This window comes from Limanda limanda, chromosome 10, assembly GCF_963576545.1.
Source record: "Limanda limanda chromosome 10, fLimLim1.1, whole genome shotgun sequence".
In the NCBI taxonomy this organism is placed as follows: Eukaryota; Metazoa; Chordata; class Actinopteri; order Pleuronectiformes; family Pleuronectidae; genus Limanda; species Limanda limanda.
In genome coordinates, this window is record NC_083645.1 from 14,710,133 (window position 1) to 14,735,294 (window position 25,162).

The 25,162-nt window shown below is 41.4% G+C and overlaps 1 protein-coding gene across 1 annotated transcript in view; it reads left to right on the plus strand.

Annotated features, from left to right (window-relative positions):
* The window catches only part of pcdh11 (protocadherin 11), a 115,353-nt gene extending 97,563 nt beyond the window's left edge, over window positions 1-17,790 (plus strand). Inside the window, exon 6 of the mRNA XM_061079895.1 lies at window positions 17,336-17,790. Within this exon, the coding sequence (XP_060935878.1) occupies window positions 17,336-17,790 (455 nt within the window). The remainder of the gene's footprint in view (window positions 1-17,335) is intronic.
* Window positions 17,791-25,162: the final 7,372 nt, after the last annotated feature.

Consider the following 25,162-nt stretch of genomic DNA (forward strand, 5'->3'; position numbering starts at 1 on the left):
CAGCCGCCATGCTTGCTCTCTGCGAAACCTGCTGCCTCCAAAGTATTGTTCATCCCACTTGTATGTGACGGGAGGCCCCCCCCACCTCTCCTCTCCTCTCCCGCCGCACCTCTGTGTGGACAGGGTACAGCGAGATGTGAACGCCGAAACAACAGCTGTTTCTACTTATGTAATGGCCGCAGGACGACTGTTCATATCTTGGCTTGTTGAAGCTGTCACAAATCATTAATCTCGGGCCTGTCTGTGGGGCCACCCTGTCAAGTTGTTTTTTGGACATCTGCGGCGAGACAGAAGCGGGACACATCATTTAAACAGGTGCCTCACACCTCTTACAACCCCCTTAAAATAATCTGACCTCACCTGCGGCGCTCTCTTTGTCGCACTGAGGTATACGCGTGCCCCTTCAAAAGAAGGCAACTATATATCTACGAAGATGATAACTCAGAATAAAACGTAACAGAATGCACCAAAAAAAAAAATCGTCTTTTATGTCTTTTTTTCTTCTTTTGGGAGCACTTGACTGTTCAAGGAGGTTCTACAAGGAGAGGGAAAAAAAATCCACATTCTGTCAAGTGAGCACTAAAGAAATCCACTGCACATTTCTGGATGGTGGGGTTTATGCGTTTCTGCTGCTCCCCCTTGTGCAGCGCTACACATGCTGTGGGGGGGGATGTGTTGCTGGTAACACGCTGCAACAGAGAGCCCTGTTGAGGTACCTCAGACTGAATAGTACATCAAGGGGCTTAGCTGCAGCATTAGTGAGGTCTTAAGTTACTTTTCAAAACTGACATTGGCATTGAAAGACACTGGAACGAGACAGTGAGGGAGACTAAACGCCCTCTAGAGGCGGATACAAGCAAATAAAATCTGGAGAGTTCAACTCATCATGTGCTTTTTGACATTAATGTGCTTAATATTATTAATTTACTCATTTATGTGACACAGATAGCAGTGTGTGCAGCATCAAGTAAGTACATAATCATGCATTTTATGTGTGCATAAAACAGCCTTCAGCACTGTGTGCTTTGCGACATTTTGCATGTATTATCTGTATTCGCAAGGCTAATTGCAATTATAGGCTGAATTATAATAGGCATTCTATTTTGCACAATGTACAGATACTGGCACATGGTGGCAGATATAAGTCAGGATTCGTATTTATTTCTGTATCTACTTGTTGCCGATTATATTTTTGCAAATTAGACCCAATGCATAATAAAAAGCACTGAACCGTTTAAGTGAGAGATGTACAGTTTGCCCAGCTCATAATTGCTTTTTCAAAGACTAGCCTTGGAAGTAATTAGAGGTCGGCGTAAAAACACTAACCAGTCAGATAATCAGCTTGCCATTAACACCTTTGGGGCTGTATTCTGTTATCAGCTTGACCCCACTTGGAGAATGCGCGCTCCTCGGCTGAGTTGTAGACTTTACAAAGTGTTAGCGGATTGATTAGTGCAAAAGTCATCATGTAATACTCAGTGCATATTTGTGGCCCGGGAAGTTATTGACGAAACTGGATGGATGACATCATACTTTCAAGCCGCTCGCTGTTTAAAAAGAGTTAAACAATCAAACAGTTTGTTCTGTCTTTTTCTCTTCCTGAGACAAAAATCTCCTTTTACTACTTGACCTTTCATTGTGGCCGCTGACAAACTTGGGATTGAGTGTGAATTTCATTATGGAGAGAAACTCATCTTTATTGATCAAATTAAGAGGCAGGGTGCAGGAGGAGAGAAAAGGCTGGAAGGTGTATTCTGCTGAATATAATCACAATCACTGAGCTCCAAACCACCATGTCAACTCCGTGACCTCTCCTTTTTTCACTCTTTCTTCTGAATAAGATCGACTGCAAAGGCTCTTCTCACATGGAAAATGTTAATTTTGAAAGAGTTGTTAAGAAGCTAAACAAAGATAGATCACAAAGATTTTACCAGGAAGAAAAACATTTTTGCTCTGTCCTCACTTCGGGCCCAGTCACACAAATATAAACCGGTTGACAAAGCTTACTGAGCACGCTCACAATCTTCCTCTCTGGCAGCCTATCTGATGGATCGTAGACTTTATCGCCACCAACTGGGCCTGCATGCTTGTTTGAGTATTTGTTTTGTTTTTCTTTTAAATATCCGTGTAAAAATATCTATGTGCTATAGAGTAGACGAAACCTGAACCTTATATCACACAATTCGTTGGATTGCTTCCTGAACTTCTGATTGAAATATTATTTGGCAACAGGTAGAGCACAAAGAGTAAATAACTGTGAATAATATGTTTTCTTTCCCTTTCACACGCCAGCACCTTGACAGAAGAAAAACAATGCTTTGCTCTCAGTAGGAAGTCATGCAGTTTTATTTACGCTTAATTTAATTTATTTACAGTATTTCAGCCTCAATAATTGATGCACCATCCATGCATCATCCTTTTCACAAGGAGCTAAGACAGCAGCCTATTTAATTTTGTTATTTTCCCATTAAAACCTGAGAAAACATCAAAGGCAGAATGATTTAATTAACAATGTGGAGAGTCTGTGTACAGCCGTCTGCATTTTGCAAATTACTCTTTGCCGAGAATAAGAGACTTATCAGGTCCATACAGACATCGCTGCACACCTCAAAAGAAGTTGTGTTGACACAAGGAAGGGGGAAAATACATGTCTCCCCCAGACAGAATTATCCACTTCACAGGTATTTTCAGTTTACCGTTTCCAGGTTGGAAAATTAATACCCTTTCTTCCTCTGCCAGTAGAGTTTCCAATTCTTTGTTGTGCGCCCTGTGAAGTGCAGACCGAACGAGAAATAGAAGGGGAGTGAAGTGTCATATATGGAACCTCGTTGTGATTTGTCCCTTATAGCATTTCAGTTCTTGATAATTGTTTCTGACAGGACGTGTCTCCGGGAAGCTGTTTATGAATGATTATTCCCCTCTCGCCACTTGGCTTTTTGGAGCTTTGTGGGTGTTTATCACTGCTATGCGGCTAAGATGTGCAGTATAGGAAAACCCAGAGAAGTGCTCTCAACAAGTTTAATAATAACAATGAATAATATTTCAGAAGAAAATGAAAAGACATACCGCTATAATTGTGGCAATTACTCTTCAAAACCTGTTTGAATGAAAGAGCAATTGAAACAAAGGTGATGGGAGACAGATGCTTTCCTTGTAGTCTCTAAATTGCCGAGATTGTTTAAGTGGAGCAGATTGTTTAAATGTCTCTCATGCAATGTTATGGTCGTATTATTCTTTTCTTTTCATCATCTCTGGTATGATGATTATATTTCCATAATAAATTATGAATGACTGGGGCCCCATGCTTGCAAATTAGCAAATTAGTTTATTCTGTGTCTATGTCAAAGAGATAGGTGCTTAACAGATCCACCGTCCCTTAAGTCGGACTTAAATATGTTGACTCTCGGAGAGCCATTGTAAATAAGAGCGGATGTGTGGTGAGGAGTGGAGGAGGGATAATGAAAGGAAGGCTGCAAACCCTGCTGAAAGAATCCATCAGTGGACCACATCCACAATAATGGCTCGGTTTTTTTTCTTTCTTTTTTAGACTGCATCCCCTTATGCTTTTACATTGGTGCACGTACAACCTGCAGAGGAAGTTCCCTGATGCAACATGGGCTTTAAAAATAACACAGAATACCAGATATGCTGATCTCAAGATGACGATAAAGTAAAAAAAAATAAACATAAGGGACAGACTAGCGAAAGATGGAAAATCATTTTATTCTAGGAGTGACACTTTTGGGCAATTCAATATCATACCTATGTTTTCTTGCAGTGTTCCTCCTCCTGCATGACATTTCTAGGTTAGACGTTGCCTATTACAGATCACCGTTGCCGTGTTTCACATAAATTCACATTAAGATCTTTTTCAGTGTCGACAAACAATTTTTTTCTTCTTCTCTTGCCTTGTGCAAGCCACCACAGGTGAACGGGAGGAAGAGCAATGGCTTAATGCTGTGGTGAAAGAAATGTCACATTTGATAGAATCACTTTAATTACATGCACGTACTAAATTGTTCTTTAACGCCTTCAGGTTGCGTCCGCTAATGCCACGCGTTGAATGACATTCTAATTCACATTATTCCAGGGGACATTGGATAGAAAGCATCTGGTGCTTTATCATTTCTTTTAATAATCATTTTAATTACGGCTTAAATCAATCACGGACGACCTTTAGCAACATTCAATGAGAAACCAGTTTCTCGCAAACCCAATAAAGGCATCAAAACACGGTGACAGATGTTAATCTAAACAAGTTTGCTAGAACTTGTACGTACACTAGTACCACTATACCACTATAATGATAATAATAGCAATAATAAATAAAACATCTGAAGAACCATTCGTCTTATTGGCTGCACACGTGGCATGTGCGCCGTTAGTGACCCAGGGAAGTACAAGGTTGATTTGTACATGTAATACGCTCAATATCAACAAACCTTGAATAGATAGCACACCAGTGCTCTGCAGGAGCAGTGGCTGGGACTCATCAACACAAGTGATGTTGTCGATCATGAAAAAAATACCGATACTGATTCTCCAGCTTTGCGTCCTGCGTACTGAGTCCAGCTCACTGAACTTTAAATAAACAGGTGAACAGCTGTGGTGCAACCTCAGGGTTCTGGGGACTAAGCCGGTCTTTACTGCACGTCCCTGTTGAGGTTATAGACATAAAGGTGCAACCAGCATCACCACAGGCCAAGCAAACATGCATAGAACAGGCATTGCACCATGACTAATAACTCTAAAAGCAGACCTCACCTATTTCCTAGTGATTCACTGTCTTGATTCCACCTTCACCCGTACTGTTTATTGCAGATGCCGGGTATTTCGGGGGGGAATGAGGGGCTAGGTGAATGTCATCAATCAGCATTAACCATCAGCTCTGAGCTATCGACTGATGATTCACCACGGCAGAATCTCCTCTGACTCTAAAATGAAAGGCAGCAGCAGCAGCAGCGGCGGCGGCTGCGGCAACATGAGGCACAGACACTCACTTGATTGGCACCTCATCGAGTCTGGCAGGGGAGCCTTTGATTGCACTAGCTGTCAATATCACGTAATTGTTTTTTTTTTTACATACATGGCGCCCTCAGTTTGCTGCAGCAGGATCTACCAAGGCAGGCTCTTTTATCTTTCTTTTGCAAAACTATTATCGTAATCGGGATTTTGAATAACTGTTATGAAGACTGGACGTTTGCTGCACCGCCGGCTCACAGTTACATTAACCCTCTCGGTGACAGTGTGAGCAAGAAAATAGTGTAAACTGCCATCACACAGTGTGTCATCGTAAAATCAGTGGATTGAGATTCACAGCATATACGAGACGAGCTAGATTAGCTGCATATGGCTGTAAATCTATCCTTCACAGCCACCAGAGTGCCCAGTTATGCCTTAAAGCTTTAACTGGGCCCTTTTCAATGATCACATTAAGTGTTTCACAGGAGCATAGCACACTCCTGTTCCAGCATCAGTGGACTCAGCATGTATTCACTGAAGTCAGGCACAAATTGAGTTTACATTTCTTCCTAAATTGCGACCATAACTGACTGAGGGAGCAGCCCTGTTACCAAGGTCAGCGGGAGAAGACAGGGTTTGATGAAATTGAAACTGTCTACCTGATAGTTTGAAATAATTAGCAATATATCAGAGTGCTGAGAGGAAGAGTCGGGGATGAAGAAAAATAAAAAGGACATCATGCTGAGATAAAAATGGCAGACTGACGGCAAGTCATCAACTCAAGTGAATTGAATGTCACTCTGATGGACTGGACTTGACTGGATGTCACATGTGAACTCTAACAGGAATTCAAACAAGACATATATGAAAATGAAACTTTGCCAGAGTTATTTTGTTCTTTTTTTTTGTAACTTTAGAACCGGAAGGCTTTGACTCCATATTCCACTAAGTGTTTACAGGAACTATCTGCTCTCAGACATGCACTGAACTCCAGACACTTCCTGGAGGGAGAACACAAATGTCCGAGTCAGCTCCTGACCTTTTCCATAGTTTTCCAGCCGGCCAATATGATTAGTGTGAATACAGCAGGATAATGTCCAGATAATTCACAGCGAGTGGGCGTGTAAATGACTTTTCTACCATGAGATGACCACAAAAGTGAAAAAGTTAAATAGAAGACAAATATCGCAAGATCCCAAAAAGTTACCATACGCGTACCCGGCTTCAGCAAAGATGTTAAACTGTTAAAGTCTCAGTTTTGAGATCTCTAGGCTATAAGGACCAACGCCACGTGTCGGAAAAAAAACTTCCTCAGCAGAATGTGTATGTCCTGCTCCCTGGTCCATGCATCATCCCTCACCTGAATGTTCTGACATTTTCCTGCTTATGTGAATGTATCTGACTCCGACAAGCTCCTCCCGCATCTGTCATACGCGAGAGACAAACTCTGGAAAATGTCCATGGCCAAATGCAAACTCTGACAAATGCTAAAACTCAAACAAGCAATGCAAATAGGACATATATGAAAATAAAACGTTGCCAAATATTTTTTATATATATATATATATTTTACTTTATATCTGAAAGGCTTTGACACAGGGTCTCATTCAAAGGTGGATGCTCAATAGTCCACTAAATGTTCACAGAAACTGAACCTCTTCTCTCTGGCAAATGTCTATTACGGAAGCCTGGCTCCCAAAAATCCTCAACCCCCACACGAGCAGCTTTCTCCTCCCACCCATAAAACAAACCCTGCCACCCCCGCAGCCCTGGAAGACTTGAGAAGTCACTTCTGCCAGGTCCAACGTTTCCGCACCAGTTAATAAAGGGGAAATGAATTGTATCAGTGTTACTGTCTTTGCTCACAGTGAATAGGAAATTATCATAGAGATGGGTATTGGTGGCTTCACACACTGAATTACAGAGGGAGCAGGCCTGCGTCTCTCTCTGCCGTGCACTTACTCAGCCACGTGCACAACGTGTGTGTACAAGCGCACACGGACACGGTCGCTTGAAATAAACTGCGGGGATGAAATTGGCTGCGGTGATGTCATTGTAGCAGCGGTGGCCGTGATGCTGGAGAAGCTCTGGCAATTTTCTCCCACAATTCAACAAACATCCAAACATGTTAGTAACAATCAGGGATTTGATTTTTTATTTTTGCCAACTTCCTGTGTCTCCGCGCCATCCCCGGAGACATGTCAACATTGGAGCTGATACTAGATGCCAGCAAGTAGTAATGTGACATACCCTTGCCTCTTTGTGGGTGTTTGTCATGTTAGAGGGGGAACAACTGACACAAAGAGGATGGTACCCCGCGACACACAATATACACAAGAGCCCTCTGGGCCTGACAGGCGCACAAAATCAAAGACGTGGGGTGTTAATATCTGATAGTTAGCGCTCTGGGCTAAACAGTACAAAAGACATTGAGGTCAATGGGTTGCCGGCAGTCTCTAGAGTGCAGTCGTTGCGTGGCTATTTTCACTGTCTCCTCCTCTGTGGACCGCTGGAGCCACTGGAGCATTCTCCTCATCACCACAGCCAGAACACAATCAGTGAACCTACTTTCTTCTTTTGCCCTTTTATTTTATTATAATTCTCTCCATTTTTTTTTCATCTTTTATTTTCCCCATTGACTTTTTGGAGCCCAAAAAAGGGAGCTGTGCTACAGGTTTTCAACTCCAAATAGTTTGATCATCCGGAAATAGTTCGAACGTGATGAGGCTGAGTAACATTATATTTAGACCAAATTTAAAACGGTGACACTCAAGTCAGACGAATAAAAAACTAACAGCACAAAAAACAAATAATTTTTTTAAGTGATAGTTACATTTGTTTGTTTTTTGGTTCGTTTGTTTGTATCTGTGTCCAATTTTCACAAAAATAACTGAACACATCTCTACGAAACGTTGAAGCCATTACATTTTAGCGTGGATCCAGATTGAAGGTGCAGATCCAGGATTATTTCCCCGCTGTCTCTAACACCGTGAGATGAGCTTTTTCAACATGTTGACCATATCACAGGGAATAATTCTTGGATCTTGATGAAACAGAATATTAAAGGAACTGATATCTATGAGTGTGCAGCCCGATATTTCCTCTTGGTATATAACCAGACTGACTAGGGCCAAAATCTAGCTGTAAATTCATTTGTGTTTATATTTTTTATGATTTAAGATACACTATCCTAAAATCACCACAATTCGGTATCATGTGCTAATCTATGTCAGCACCACTGTGTGATAATGTTCATGTTGTGTAATATCAACTAATCCCCTTTGTGTAAGAGCAGCAGTTTTTATTATGTGACGACTGAATGGTGATTCAGTCTGAGAGTGAGACTGTAATGAATGGTTTGCTTCACTTAAAGCGCCGAGACAAACAGCACAGAAATTAGGCTTCTTCTCTCCTGCTGTAAATAGAAGTAAATACAGCCCCAGCAATTTTTAAGTATTACGAAATGTTTACCAAGGCCGGTCGATTTATTTTGCACAGAGTTTGAGGCATGTTCTAGCGTTTGTTGCATTATTGATGGGTTAAACTTTACATCTTTTCATTTACGTGTCGGCAGCAGCCGTGCGCCCTCGTGCTACCTCCCCCTCGGCGTGTCTGTCCCGTATCTGTCGCTCTCTCTCCCTGTCGCGGGTGTTAGTTGACAATGCTTGCACTCAACACAACCCAAATAAAGTGCATAGTGACAGAGACATTAACACACTGAGTACCTCTGTGATTTTGGTGAGAACGTATCTGTCAGCCGGGGCCTGGGGGAGTAAAAAGGATACATCTGAACTTTCAGCGACAGGCGTTTGGGTGGAGGATTGTGACAGTCAACATCAAAACAGTAAAAGTAAGGCTATGATTTATTGAATGTGCCGTTTGTGTCGGCTTTCATGTTTGCCAGTGATACGTTCTATGACTTTTCTTCTGCTTTCAAGAACATGGCGATGCGGATGAATTAAACATGTTAAGCAGGGACAGGTCCTTTCTCTGAAAGCCTTACCCTTTTCATGATAACCCCTTTTTAGACATTCAGTGGACTTATCACAGCGTATAAATAGGACAGAATTCATTATTCAGGGGAGGTTTCAGTGAAAAATTAATAGTTGTCCCCAGAGGAGAGTCTGTGTCGCTTCGGAGGAGGAAAACCTTTAAAGTGTACATGCACAGGGGGATCAGGAGAGAGGCTGCCCCTCATATTAAAACCTTTACCATGCTACACCACACACTGATATTTCAAATATAAGTTTGCTCAGCACTAATGACTGTGACTAATACCGCATGCAGTCTGCATTCAAGCCTAAGCTGTCCTCAAAATCTTTTGAAAATTGAGAAAGAAAAGAGGAAAAGGGACTGGATGTGTGTCTGGTCCTGACATTGACGCCTCATATAGATTACACACACACACACAGACACACACACACGGAATAGTCAAGTAGGACTAAGCGCCAGGACTCGAGCTGTTGACATCTGAAGAGAGGCTCCTTTTTGGAGACTAAATGATTTCACTTAGAAATATCTCACTGTGGAGAAAAAACACACCCCTGGAAAAACAAGGAAGCGTGCACAGTGGGTCCTCCTCGCAGCTCTTCCACATTAGAGATTACAATTCCACCGTGACCGGGTCACTCGTGCACTAAAATCATGCGGCCGCCGGTGCTGAGTGGTTCTCAGCCTGCCAGTTATCCGTTGAAAGATGGGCTTCACGATCCTTTTGTATCCACTTCCTATCTGCCGGGGCCGGGGAGGCAATAACAGTAATGTATGGCTAAGGGAAAACAGAGCTAATCATCAATGACTGCAAGATATATAGCATATGCAGTGGCACCTAGTTTATTACCCTCTCTTCTCCTCCTGCAGAATCCATCGGCTGCACAGACAGGCCGCACAGATCTGGGAACTTCTTCCTCAATGCTAATGTGATTCATCCTTGTTTTCCATAATAACTGGGGGCAATAGGTCAGCGTGATGGATTTGCTTGTTACATGACACAGGATGCGGCGCAGTGGTGGCTGGCTCGTCTCTGTTTAGTCTCGCTTCCATCACGTGAACCAGGGGCATCATTTATTATCAGAAAACATCCCGTGGTTAATGTTTCCTATAAATGCAACAGGTTCAGATCTCAGAGGAGTCCTGAGCTGATGCTGCAAATCAGCTCCACGTTTGATTTTAAAAATGGAATCTAATCGTGATAAGTGACATTTTCATTCTTAGACTGAAAATTCCCAAAATTATGATTGTTTAGTCCTGCTGGGACAATCCAATCTTGTCGCAGATATCAAGACAGCTTTGTCAGGCTCCACTTAATCAGCCTGTTTTCCTTTTGTTCTCAATCGCTCTCAAACATTTCTCCCCCCTTTTCATTCCACGCTCGTTACTTTCATTTCCAATGGCCTCACATTATCCATTTTGTGCATTGCTTTTTATATTTAACCTTATCAATATGCATTTGTGAATGCTTTCCTCGCCAATGACAGCACACTTCCAGTATATCTACATTATCATAAAAATTCTGCACAGAGACAGAAAAAGAAAATAATTATGGCTACCCTCGCATAAAAAAATGTGTTTGATTCTGTGTGTGTGTGTGTGTGTGTGAGTGTGTGCACGTCTACTGTACATGAGCCTGTCATGTGTTTCTACCCCCCGTAGTAACTCTGTGCCTCCTCCTCTGTGTGTCATCGCGGTGATGAGGGCTGATTGCAGATTGTTATGGAGTTTTCACCTCTCATCTCTCTGGCCCACGCTGGGTATTTGGCCAGGCCTGATTGTGTTGATGGTTGCACCCGCGTGTTGTCCTCGGGTAGGGAGGCCCAACAGTGGTCCAGATATAATGAAGGAGATGTAATCAACCAATGTCACACACAGAAAGTCAAGTGTCGCGAAGAATAGCTGTTTCTGTGCTCTGCGTTCCCAGCTGTGCTCTCTGTCGGTGGAAATCACACAAATGTGGTTGTTGATGTCAGCGTTTTGCTTTTCTGAGAACATTTTATGCCGAGGACATAAACAAATTTAGATTTTTTCTTTCTTTCCAACTCGCGACAACAAAAGGTGACTCGGAGAGAAAGGGATTTACAATAAATTAAGTCTTCACATACTGTTGCTGTTGTATATTCTCATTGGGGAAACTGTCGCTTCAACCTATAACATACTTTTAATCAATGGCAACCGAAAGACAGAGGCGAGCGCGCGGCCCTGGATTGTTCAAGAGATCCTTTCTCTCTTTGTGCACTTTGTCCTCTCTCTGTGCTTTGTTATTTGTTTTGGTGTTCTAATCTCAGCCAAGTCAATAATATTCTTTGTTGTCTGAAATTGTGTGTTGAGAACAAAAAGGCCTCCTCCTTTCGATGAAAGTACCTGTCTGTGACTTTTCACTCGCTCTCACACTCCCCGATAAAGTAATCATTAGATGTTGTTTTCTGCCTGCAATTACTTTCAGTTACAATGGGTCAAACACAAGGAAAGCAAACGGGGTCGAGAGGAGACAAGGCTAGATGGATTACAGGCGATGAACTGTATAGGTCCCACAAGTGCTGATAAATACGTATGTGGCTCGGAGACTCACACTTGTCAGCGGTGTCTCAGTAAATGCATCAAAAGTAATTAGTCTAGAGTATATATGGACAACCCCAGTCCCCTCTAATCTGCATCACATTGTCTCCTGTATAAAAAGGGCCATTTATTACATCTGGCACTATCTGTTCTAAAAAGTAAAAAGAGAAGGAGCAATGGCTCAACCTTTTCTTACGTCGCACCTTTTATCACCGCTGCACAGAACTGCTTTGAGATTTATGCTGGAAAAAAATCCACTTTGTCATTAGTGTGAGTTATTGACCATTCTTCAGACCGTGTCATCACTGGTGAGGAGATCAAAGCTGGCTGTATCGAGATATTACCATTGTTTCATTGCTGATTTTATAATAAAATCTTGTTAATGAGATTCTACAGTAGGCGTTGACAAGCTGTCAGAGCTCCTTATAGATCTTAATACATGTCAGCCTCCTACATGGCACCACTGACCTCTACTGCAGAGCCGGTCTCTGCCCTCCGAAGAGCATGCCAAGTTTTTATTGCTCAAATGGAATATTTACTTCCTCCTCCACGCCCTTGTCAGCAGTGACAGTGACAGCCCTTATTGCCTTCGCCAGGGATTATACCATACCTCCCTCTGATAAAGAAAAACCAACTAGCCTTTGAGTCTGCGAGCAGAGAAAAGTTCATTTTCAGACTCATTGCCACAGAGACAGGTTTAGCAGAGGAGTCACAGACCTCGTCCCTGAGCGGCATAATCTTATTTAATTGTTAAAGTAATGTTCATGCAGGAATTATTACTAAAGAATAGTCTTCTTTCCTGAAGCCTCTCACATGCCTTGTGATATCTAGAACATGAATCCTACACATCATAAAAACTATGAGGCAGGCCTAAGTGTGCATCATAACATAAGTATGATACCCGAGAAGGAATGGTGAAATGCATCAAGAATATAAGTGGGCTGTCTCATATTTGCGATTCTGTTGAAGTGAGACATTACTCCGTTCTTCAAATGATGATTGCCAGAGCTGTGATTTCATTTCTCTAAAAGTCCTGGTAATTACAAACCCAATTATTTCACCGGAGATTCTCTGGGTTTGAGAGAATCTTCCACGTGACCGTGTTTTGATCTCTCGGTCTTCATCCAAACGCAGACACACTCATGTTCACATGATATTCACATCTCCCTCTGATCTCATTGCCTATCACACTAGAACATATGATATGATAATGATATTATTTTTTCACTCATCATAGCTACAGTACATGCAGTATTTAAGGATGGTTGTAAAGACAAGGTCTCCATTTGAAACCTCTCATACAACTGAATATTAAGTCTCTTTGCATTTTTATTTTATTTTGTGGCAACATAAAAACCTGTTGATCCCAGATTACCTGACAATGAAGGGGTTGCAGCTCCAGGTGATAATACTCTGGGTGGCATTGTTATATTCTGGGATATGTTTGAGCGGTTGTGTAACTAGAGTAAAAAAGAAAAACGACTGGGTATGAAATCCTTCGACAGTAAAACTAAAGAAAGGAGAAAGATCACTGTGTAAAATTTTAAAAAAAAGATCTCAACCGTGGGGACCAGGCTGCAGTCCCGGGCTACAGGTGGACCATATAAACTACAATACAGCTACAGCATTGTAAAACAAACAAATATAATTTAAATAGGGCCATAATCATGCATGCTCACACGGAGGCAGTTTGCACAGCATCATAAAGCTTTCACAGGACAATATGTGCTGTTGATGAGCGCAGGTTCCTGGCTAAAGAATTCGAAAGATTGTTCCAATTAACAGTGAAGGATGAGTCAGGGGCCTAGTCCACCTTCCTGATGGCTGATTGAGGAATTTAATGTCCTAGATGCATGCAATTATCCTTTTAATTAGCAATAATGAGTTTATGCATGCTGAAATAATGAGTCGAGCCGTGATATGTGTGCAGATCTTAATGTGATGCTCATCAAGATGTAACAAGCTCTGTCAGTAAAAATCATTAACTGTCATGTTAAATATCTCACTATTTTAGTGAAAAGCCCTAATCAGGCAGCTAATATGCATCTTGTGTGTGTTTGTGTGCGTGCATACAGGTGTGTGTGTCTGTGTGTGTGTGTTTTCGCCTGTCACACCTTCTATGTGCATTAGTGGATTTCATGGCAATTAGTGAAAATATGGGAGATTGAATGCATACCAGTGCAATAAAAGGGCTAAATATCATGTGTATACGCAGCATATGTAATCCCGTATTCATACTGTTATAGAAAAAATAGAAACACTGGTGCATCGTGCACATGGTTCTATTGTTACCTCAGCCAAGTAGGTTATGTTTTTATCTGCGTATCTGTTTTTCTTTGTTAGTTTGCATGAATACGCCAAAACTACTGTACGGATTACCGCAAAACTTGGAGGAAGGATGTTGTATGTGTCAAGAAAGAACCCCAATAAATCTCGGTGTGGATCCAGATGCGGGGATGGAAACAGGAATTATTTTTTGACATGAGCGGACATATTAGGGGAATGATATGCATAAGTATGAGCGAATGAGTGCAGCTTGATTGAGCCTTGGTGGAAGAATGAGCTTTATGCATTTTTATTTTTTCCAAAGGTAGAATGTGAAGGTGTTTCTTTTGATGCTAGTACATCATCAAATCGAGGACAGTTATAGATGAAACACTGCAGATACATTTATTGATATATTATAAAATGTGTTTGAAAATGAATCAAGCAACTCTACACCACAATACAGTCCAATGAAATATACCAGCAGTATTTGATTGCGTATTTGTTGACTCAAAAATGATTTTATCAAGTAGGCTCACTTTCTTTGATGATGCATTAGACTGCATCAGACTAAAAGATGTACGTGGCTTGCTGGTGCTCTTTCCCCCTGGCTTCTATCAACATAAACTCCAGCTCTAAATTACTTTAAAGTCTGCACGCAAACACTTTATGTCTCATGTATAAGCCTAACCCCAACACTTGAAACCCCATTGAACTGAACGGAATTGCAAAATATTGCATTACATTCAATTCATCACATATCTCTTAACTCAAATATTACACATCACAGAGAAGCATTTGCACTGCATCGACCCCACCTTGTGTTCAGTCAAATTGCAATATTTTCATTTCGCTCAAAAAACATTGGTTGGGTTTGCTTTGCGTGCTGTCCGGCACTCTCTTACACCTCCATCCTAAATGTTTTCAATGTTTACACGAGCTGTAATGTTTGACCGCTTGAATGGAAGGTCAGCTGAAGGTGGATGCCGCAGCGTTCGATCAGTGGCTGGCCAAAGGATGTGTTGATGTTGCAGAACAAGACTGCTGTAGGCGGCCACTGGTTTTGACCTTGTGCACGACCATACGATCAAGTAGAAACCGAGAGCGGTGGCACAGTGGGGTGTCTGCAAACCATGGATAATAGATTACCTTGTGACAGAGCAATCAAATTAGCCCGCAGGCTGTATTGAATCAGAAAACAAATTAAATACCATTTCATTTCTGGAGTCAACAGAAGTCAGTCATTTGGGGAGATTGCATCTGAACTCTTATTAGATGTTCAGTCAACTCCACAGAGCGAGTAAACAGGTATCAGGGTTGGGTTTCAACCCCATCGCCACTGCTCAGTGAAGATGAATCATCTTGAATGAGAACACAAGGTCTGAGCTCAGTCGTGCTGTCTAATACACCCCATTGTTTGCCATTATCCCCTCTTGTCTGCCATTCAAATTTCCTTGAAGGGAAGGCAGAAAAGAAAGTTCACAGCATCAGGGGATCTGCAAACGTCAGTAACGTGTGATACCTCCAGAAATCTCTGCGGGGTACAGTTGTTTCCCCTGAATACAAAAGACGGCGGCATCACAAGCAGGCTGCGGCATACCTCCAGCTGACGAAAGCAGCCAGAGCTGTCTGCGACATCACTCACGCCGAGCTTCCACCCTCCCAACCTGCCACCACCTCTACGAACTATCCCACTGGAATAGAGAATCGTGCAGGCCCGTGTCTCTCGGAGAAGCTAGATATGTGAGATATTGCACGCAAAAAATCTGGAGGCACTGAAGGCTGTTGACACAGAGCTGCTGTGAGTTCAAGCTGTGTGAAGTCACTGAGCCTCCGACTGCCTTTCATTGGTGAAATACGCCACAGTAAAGGTAGCTGTGCCAATCATTTAATGTGGAGGAGGATGGAAGGAAAAGACACACACGTTTAAATGTGTGTCTGTTTGGGTTAGAACCCTGAAGCATTTGTTTGTGCGTGCTTGGCGAATGCAACGTTTATGCTAATGGTATTACCTCATCAATAGCACTGCTCTGAAAAGGCATCACACACACCAGGAAACACGGAGAGACAGATTGAGTCGGGGAGCTGCCGCGACCGGGCTCGGCCCTATTGTGCCAGCTCAGAGAATGAGAACGTAGCATCCATTTTAGCCTTAATGAAGTTAGTGACCCTCTGAAAGGTGACACATTTACCGCCCTGGGGATTTATACACTCCGGCTCCAAGGCTCCAGTTCAATAAGGAGAGGACAGATTTGACTCCACGTGGGCAGTCCAAATATATCCTCTCAATTTATACCAGGCAATTCATTTTCAGACACTTCTTCCGTAATTAAAGTTGATGCTGTGCTATTCAATCTGCACCGAAATACAGAAAACAAAGTGGGTGCACTGGGCCGTTATGTACCGATCTAGATAGTTTTGGGAGGCCAGACTGGTATCACTAACACGGAGCAATAGTAATATTTATTTTCATTTTTCAGAATGCCGTCAAACAATAAACTAGATGGCAGGAAGATGTGCTGATGTCTGTGGAGTAGACTAACACAACGTCTATGTGTTAAGGAAATTGTTGTCCCAGTGTACTAGGGTCTACGGCCGCTTAATTATTTATAGCATTCTTACTTATGCAAATATACTAAATAATTTCTACATGACAGCTTGAAGCTGAGGCCTAGAGGAGCGATGTGATGTTTGAAGGAGGAGCCGTCTTTTCTTTGCGAGGTCCTAGGAAACATAGCACCACAGGCTGCTGGTTGCCTTGGTGCATACTGTTTTACATTCTAATTATCTGGCTTGACAGGCTTTATTGCTGAAGCTCAATGCTGAGGCCTCATCTCAGACTCATTCCACATGTGCCGGGATAATGAGATAAGATAGTTTGAGTGTTTAGCCTTGTCCAGTCGCCTGCTCGTTCAGTTTACAGTTTTTTTCTTCAGTTCCACGCATGCGACCTAATGCTGGAAGAACTAACTACGTTTATTAATTATAGCTAAATGAGAAAAAGGATCCTGCCGTTGTCTTATTTCTTTTTTCTTCCAGTTCTCACTGTTTGAGTCGTTCTTATTTGACCAGATTTATTCTGGATTCTGAGCGATCAAAAGGAATTAAGGTGTGCCACATTGACAGTGATGAAAATAAACAACGCTTTGTTAAGACGTTCATTAAATATTTATTACACTAAAGCCAATCCGAGACATGAACAGCGAGACATTTTTTTTCGAACTCTAATTAAGCTACTGGGAATTCATTGCATATTGTAGGTAAACAGACAGAGTCACGGGAATACCAATGGAAATTAAATGCTCTGCTGGTGTTTTTCTCATTACAAGATGAAATGAAACATTTATCACTGACTTTCATTTCTCTAAAAGGCTGACATTTGGTGGGTCAAAAACTAATAAGATGACAACTGTCTTCTGTGAACATTATGATTCATGAGTTCATTCAGTGCCTGTACAACACCCAGGTAAAAAAACATTTCAGCTGCAGTCTCTATGTTCTGACCTGTTAGATTAACTATGTGGTTTTCTTCTTTTTCTCTCTTTCTCTTTTACAGCCATTGAGGTGAACTTGCAGAAAGCCTTGGCTGAGGCCTCTGAGACCTGTACCCAGGAGTGTCTGATACTGGGCCACTCGGACAGCTGCTGGATGCCTCCAGCCCTGGCCCAGTTCCAGGGTCCTGGCAGCAACAGCCCCACCTCCAACCCCGCCGTCATCATTGGTACCCTCCCCTCTTTCGGCTTCCAGCAGAGCTGTGCCCGAGGAGCCAGAGCTAACATGGGAGGCATGGGGGTCATGGATGGCCGCCATACCCTGGGCAGGTCTGTGCCCAAAAAGGATGAACTGGACAAAGGGATCAACCGACCGCAGTTCTACCACACCCTGGACAGACACTGCAGTAGTAGGAAGGAGGACACCGTCAAGGTCATCCCTCTGGCGAGCTTTTCCTCCCCCGGTCAGCAGACGCCCACTGGGGGCAGCAGCTCCTTCTTACATGAGCACCAGTTGTAAGAATGACAGACAGAGCTGCGCCGGCCTGTCGTACCTGTGACTCCCTCCTTTGACGGCTTTTTGTCAGTGACTTATGATCAGTGTGTATGCGTACGTGTGGAGGTATGCATAATTTGAATAACTTTGACCAGCTCCTGCTTAGTTTTACTGATGAAGACATCTGAGAATGGATTTCATCATGACGATGTTGGTCAGACAAAACCGTTCGGGATCCGTCTGAAAGCTTAAGGCTATGAAAGGAACTGTGAGTGTTAAAATAGCAGACCCATGTACAATATATAAAAGGTAGTTCTATACCAAAGTAGATTCATCACAGAAAAAAAAAAAGTTTTTTGCTTTCGGTTTTGACAATGTTTGCTTAGTGACATGACAGGGCGCTTTAAAGTCCTTGGGCACAGCTAAAAAAAAACTTTCCCTTGCAAAGAAACAAATAAAAATGCATTACTTTGTGTTGAGTGCACTAAACTGGGCTAAATGTTAATTATGAGCTCTGGGTGGACAGTGTTTGTGTTCAAGTTCTAGTGAAGTATTGCTCTGTATAACACGCAGCACAAACTCCTTCGGTGGCGGGAGATGTTTCTTTGTCTTCAATGAACGTGTTTCAGAAGTCTATTTTGGTCAGGGGACTGCAGAAGGATAAAAAAAAAAAGTCTACAAAGCATAACTAGGCCAATGTTAGACAGCACCGGCAAGCTTTTGTATTCTCCATTTTCACCATGGACCAGTACACAAACTGTTTCAGAAGAAAGAAACACAAACTCCTGCACGTACACACACATGCCCAGGATGATTTCCATATGGTGGTCGCCTCATCTCTGCCAACTCTATTAGGAAAATGTTCACTCCTAGCATTATATCAGTAGCTTAGCCTTGAAAGGCGCAGGCAGATGCGCTTTGGAAATGTACCCTTTGTTTCTGTTTCTTACATTTTTCTCTGCTCATAAACTCTCACATTATAACAGCTATGGAGCCAATTATGAAATTCTCAGTCTAATTACTTTGATGCGCGATCTCAGAGGCGACCCTCATTGTGGTAAGGAGGTTTGGAATGATTCTCTCGGCTGGCCAGAAACATGCTCCACACGTGTAGAGGTAATGAAAAGGTTTCAAGCGCTCGGGGAAAAAAGCAGCTTAACACACTCGCTCTCGTCCCATTGTTTCAATGCAAACACCTATGTTAATGCTTCCATTAATATTTTTCATCGTCATTTAGCTCAGTTTAGCTGCAAAGGTTCTACTATCGTTTTCGACTTTCCGTGTTGACACCAGAATAATTGACCGAGGTACATGCATAAATTTCTTCAGGGTCCCGAGTTGAGGTGAATTATTGATGTTAAAGTTATTCTTGCAGTTGTCATAATAATAGGCATTGGCAGCATTTGAAAGGACCTTCCTGCAGGCTGCCTCTCACCATGGTTTCACACACACACTGCATCACTGCCTGTGTGTGCAAATTGTACTGATGATGATAACTACTTCGGACTAACTCTCTCGTAACAGATTGGGTGCAGCATAATCTATTGCTACAGCAATAAGTGACTTTGCTGATATCCATTTTTCTCCCCAGTAACATCCAAGCCAGGTGTCTACATCATCAGGTATATGATTCATTTTCTTGTACCATCCTGCAAATTGGGAGCAGGCCTAAATCTATAATGCAACGTGGCATTCTCAAGGGAAGGCACAAGGCAAATTGTGTTTGCATGCTCTTAGCTACCACGCCTATTCTCTCTGATACTATAGGGTCAGGACTCTTATCATTATGAAGAGAATCTATCTGAGGCTCTGAGATGATCACTAAAAGGAACAGTGTGTCAAGGACACAGACAGGGATAATTCAATTCCACCTCAGTCAATTGTGAAAATTTATTTAATTCAAAACAAGTAACTTAAATAAATCCTCTTATAAACAGATTAAAGAAAATGTCCCAGTTTGGGAATACAATTTCAGCTCATTTACTAACACTCGGATGTTTTTTATTTCTCTCTCTCACTTTCCATGTAATTTCCAAGGATAGACATGTTTCAGCACATGGTACAAACAATTCATATTTAATGTAAAGGAGCATATATCAAAGGGAACATGCATCATGATGTCACGGGAAATTGGAATTTTATCACTGACAAAACACAAATCCAAAATTTGTGATGAAGTTTCCTCAAAGTACTTCCAGGTCTTTTCAGTCTCTTTTGATCACATGAATAAATAGGGCGGATCAATGCCTGGTTGGATTGTTTCAACAAACATTAAACTAAAAAAAATAACAGCGGACTTTCCCATTCATTAACAATGAGAAACACGGACGTGATCTGCTGTTGGAGTGTTTATAAATATGACACAGTAAATTGTGCTCTTCCTAATATCGCAGAGGGAGAGAAAAACCATGAGATAAGTTAGAGATGATACCCTTACACAGTGCAAAAGGAATGTGATTGTGTGGAATCATTTATCCAATCACAAATGTACAGTTAGCACAATATTACCTACGTGTAACTCTCACTGTGTTTTAACTTTCCCTGCCTACATAACCCACATGTACTGTAACGCTGCAGCAGCTACATTAATCAAAAGAGAGGGAACAGTACAGTAACTGCATGAATGTACATCTGTAGGATGTTGCTTTTGATACTAACATAAGTTATTTTGTCTACCGCAGTAACATATCATTTTACCATAAGTCCTTTTTAGAGGTAAACGTGGTGGTGTTTCGATTATTAATTTATTTTCTAAGCAAGGAACATAACATATGTGTGTTTTTTTTGTTTTTGTTTTTGGGATGATGCTTGTCTGCGTGTGTCAAAGGTTTTTCATCACTCAAAAAACACACAGTGACAAAGACAAGATGTGACGACACGTTTTCACTTTGCACGATTCTGCTTTCATTCTGCTATTTTCATAGTTTTCTATTTCCCTCTGCCCTGATGATAGAAATAGAAAAGACAATATACTTAAGACTGGAAATTGCTTTTTTAAGTTTCTGAAAATTCGCTATTCAAATGTGTGTCCTAATTACCATGCCCACCCGTGTCATGATTTGCATGAACTGTTTGGACTGGCACAGGGCGTTTTGACACTTGCCTGTGGGGTCCTCGCATCCGTCATTAGATTCAGTGTCCGTATTGGTGTTTACTACTCTACCTGTTTGTCTGTCTTATGGAACAAAGCAAATGTTATACAGTGTGCACATTCAAACTTTGTGAAATGTGCGTACCACTTATGCCTCCGCGTACACACAAATATCTATACTGTCAGGTTAACTTGATTTATAAATTGTACATAGCAGTACCCCTAAGAACTCGTACCAATGGTTACAAACTGGAAAGACAAACAGGAAAGATGAACGGCAACAGGTTATGTACTGGAATTCATTATGTCGTTTCAAAAGGAAAGAAGTGATGAGATGACAATCTCTCTTGTAATGTAAATGGCTACATATGCATAATATTGATGAGAGTGTGTTTGAATGTGTTTATAGTTGATCTTGTATGTATGTGCGAGGGGGAATGTGCGCGTCTCCTTGCATGTATGAATGTGTGTGTGTGCACATACGTGTATACTGGCATGCACCTTGCCAGAATATTTTATGTACACAAATGTATCTTGTACAAAAAAACTATATCAAAATAAGATATAAGACTTAAGTATATGCTTGTAAATTAGTCATCAGTGAGTCAGGTGGAGTTTTGCTTTGAGAGAAGGCTTCAATGCTTGCCAGCGAATCTGTATTGGTCAGTTAAAGCTATACAGTCTGTATTGTCATGCCTTTGTAAGATATTCCATTTAAATCTATGAAAAAAAAGAAAAAAAAAGTTCCATATGGTGAAATGATTTTTCTTGTCATTGAATTTTACTTGAGCCATTAAATATTGCGTCCTCAAAGTATGCTTTGGTCGTGTTTGTCCTTCACTTTACATATTTGCTCGAGAGCATTGTCATTCAGCGATAGATGCGACACGAGAGCACACTGTCACTGTTTTCCAATTAATGCAATTACAAGCTAATGAAAGAAGACCCATCAAACGGACATGGCATTTCACCTTCATAATTTCTGTAAATTAATGCCGCTGGATATATGGCCTGTGACATATACGTGTATTTTTTTAAAAACACCACTTAACAAATGACAATAAAACTGGCAGCCTCAGAATGTAACAATACGATATCATATATTATGGACATCAGCTAAACCCAGGTTTGTTGGCTTTAGATACATTCATATTAAATCTTAAAGATTCTCCAAATTTCCAAAACTAACATTTCTTCCGACAAAATGCAAGAATGTGCACTGTAAAAATGGTAACTAGTAATTGTTGATCTCGTAAGAGTTTTCAAATTAAACTGACTCAGAAATAAGGCTTTGCAATATGCAATCTATAAAATCTTGTCTGTCCAGCAATTTTCTCTCATTGTTGTCCTAACTACTATTTTAAATCCGCACAACAAGGATTTGTAAATTTTTGAGCAGATTTTTGAGTTAAGTTGGGCCAACTCAGTAGATTCCAGTTTAAACCGGTTTTAACGGCTCTCTGCTGAACCTGAGCGACGGACATTTTCTGGATGGACAACGCACGGAGCCCACAACAATTTTGCTCAAGAAGGTATGGTAAGTGCGTTTTTACCAGAGATGTGGACTCGAGTCACATGACTTGGACTCGAGTCAGACTCAGTCATGAATTTGATGACTTTAGACTCGACTTGACAAATTGTAAAGAGACTTGCAACTCGACTTGGACTTGGACATCAATGACTCGTGACTTCACTTGGACTTGAACCTTTTGACTTGATGAGACTTGCTCCTTTCCCCAAAACCCAAAGATTAAAAAGTATGTTATTAAGGAACGCTCTGTTTCTTTCATTGTGTATGTGTTCGTCAGGGTGTAAAGTAACGAAAGGCAAGGCAATTCTCACTGCAGTGGTAGATGCTGCATAGAGTGGATGACGTTCCCTAACGTGCACATTCAACATATGAAAACTGATCGTAAAGTTCACTGTTCGCGAAAAATATGCGCGACAGGCACAACACTGCACAGGGATCCACTGCGGAGGGGCTGCAGAGCCGCGGTCTGCAGACCCCTGGCTACGGCGAAAGAGCGATTTGTTTGTTTGTTTACTGCTCCGCCGTTAAAGAGTGCGGACATCAAAACATTAGTTCGGCTATAATATTAGATCCGCCTCTCATTTCCTCCTCCCGGTTGCGCGCCTGTTATGCCTCCGCGCCGCACCGGTGGAGCGCACCATACAGAGAATCACTGCGCTACACAGGGGCGGTCCTAGCATATTTGGCGCTCTATGCAAGAGCCCCCCCCCCCTCAACAAAAAAAAGTTGAAAAACGGAATTGCAACTTTCAGACGGTATTTTTGCCCTTTAAGACTGCATTTCATTTAAAAAAAACACAACAACGATCACAACAACATGGTGCAAGCATTCGTTTTAGACAGAGTCTCTCCTCAGGAGAAGGAAAACATAATGATCTGTCAGCCTATGGTATCTGAGGTCCAAGAGAGGTGGCCTGCGCTGTTTTCGTCTCAGGAGGTAAGGATGTCCTAATTTATTTAGCAATTGTCTTATACAACTACATTGGCTTTTCTTGAAGAAGAACAGTATCTACTGGGGAAATGTGTCAATTCTGTCTTGCCAGTGTTACATTTAAATCTATGATCCATTTGATTCTGTGACCTGTCCTAATTTTCTTACCCTAACCATCTCATTCCTATGGAAGCCCATTTCTTCCAGTTAAAGAAAAAAAAATCCCCATGCTTAATTGAAATTGCAATTACAATTAATTACAATATTTTGTTGATTGTCTTGTTTAGATATCTGAAGAATTTCGGCGTATCACCAGCAAAGACCTCCTGGGGACTTTTAATGCATCTCTTGAAAGATTTGGACCTGGCCTGCTAAAACTCTACCGGACTAAGAAGGGTGGTTTTGGCCAAGAAATGGAAGACCTCCTTGATAAACTCGATGATCAGGTGAGTGAAGTGCTCCTTTGCCTGGCATTTTTAGAAGAGCATGAATATACTTTCTTATAACAGACACAGAAAAAGATGTTGGCTGCTGTAAAAACTACCTTAGTGGATATGCTTCAGTAAAAATGGATGTCCGCAGTCCTTCCTTTGTGTTTTGGTGGCATTTGGTTTAACAGTATTTTAATTTGTTAAAGTAAAGTTGTGTGTGCTTCATCTTCAGTACTATAAAAGATTTCTGATTTTGCATTATGTGTATGTTCAGTACAGTACTATACTTATTGAAATACTTATTTTCCACTGGATACTCTTTAGACATCTGACATTGTTACACACCGAAAGACAGCAGCACTGAGAGGCTTGCCCATTTTCCTCCGCGAAGATACCAAAAAGTTTTTCATGAAGTGCTTGGTAAGTACTAGTAACTGTAGCAAAAAGATAAATACTTCAGGCCATGTAGCTAATTCCTCATTCTCATGAGATGTTTTAAAGTAGTAGTTCATCCAAAATGGAAATATACACCTCCCCAGTGCAGTTTATCAGTGCAGTAATCATATTTCTCTGATTTGTTCATATTTTCATACATTGTTCACACTAACTTTTTTACAATTCATGTAAATCAACCTCCTTTTCACAAGTTCTACTTCTAAACTACTAAATCTATTTTCAGCTATTACGTCAGCTATGTTGCCATTGCTTCATCAATTTTCTTTGGCTGTCAGGTTCCAGTGTATAGCTGCCCATTTTCTTCTGCCTTTTTAACATTTCAACTGTTTTTAGCCGTTATGAAGCCAATCATATCTCAGCCTACAAATTATACTTTTCAGCTTTAGCACGGACCTTCTCAGCATTCACACACATTTTCTTCAGAAAATGCTCTTTCTAGTTTGTCAAGGCTCAAATGCATCTGTTATTTTTCCTCAGGACACTGACATTTTGGCACCAGTGCTGGAAGGGGCGTCTGTGGCCATCCTCACCATCCTAGATGACGAAGCCGACATCTCACATGCTCGAGACCATGCAGTTGTTTTGGAAGCGGGCATCGTGCTGCATGAAATGGAAAACCTCTCCTCTGCGTTCGCCTACCTCTTTGGCCTTCTATATGCCCTCAATATAAATTACCCCAAACAGTTGAGGTATACATTTGAAGCCATCCAGACTATCTTTTTTGAGCTTGGTGGCTCTCGGTGCTCCCAGCGCACAAGATCTTTGAAAACAAAACTTTTATTTTGAATACACATTGTGTATGTGTTTGAATACACATTGTGTATGTGTATGTGTTTAAATATACATATTGTGATATGTGTATGTGTTTAAATATACACATTGTTGTATGTGTATGTGTTTAAATATACACATTGTTGTATGTGTATGTGTTTAAATACACATTGTGTATGTGTATGT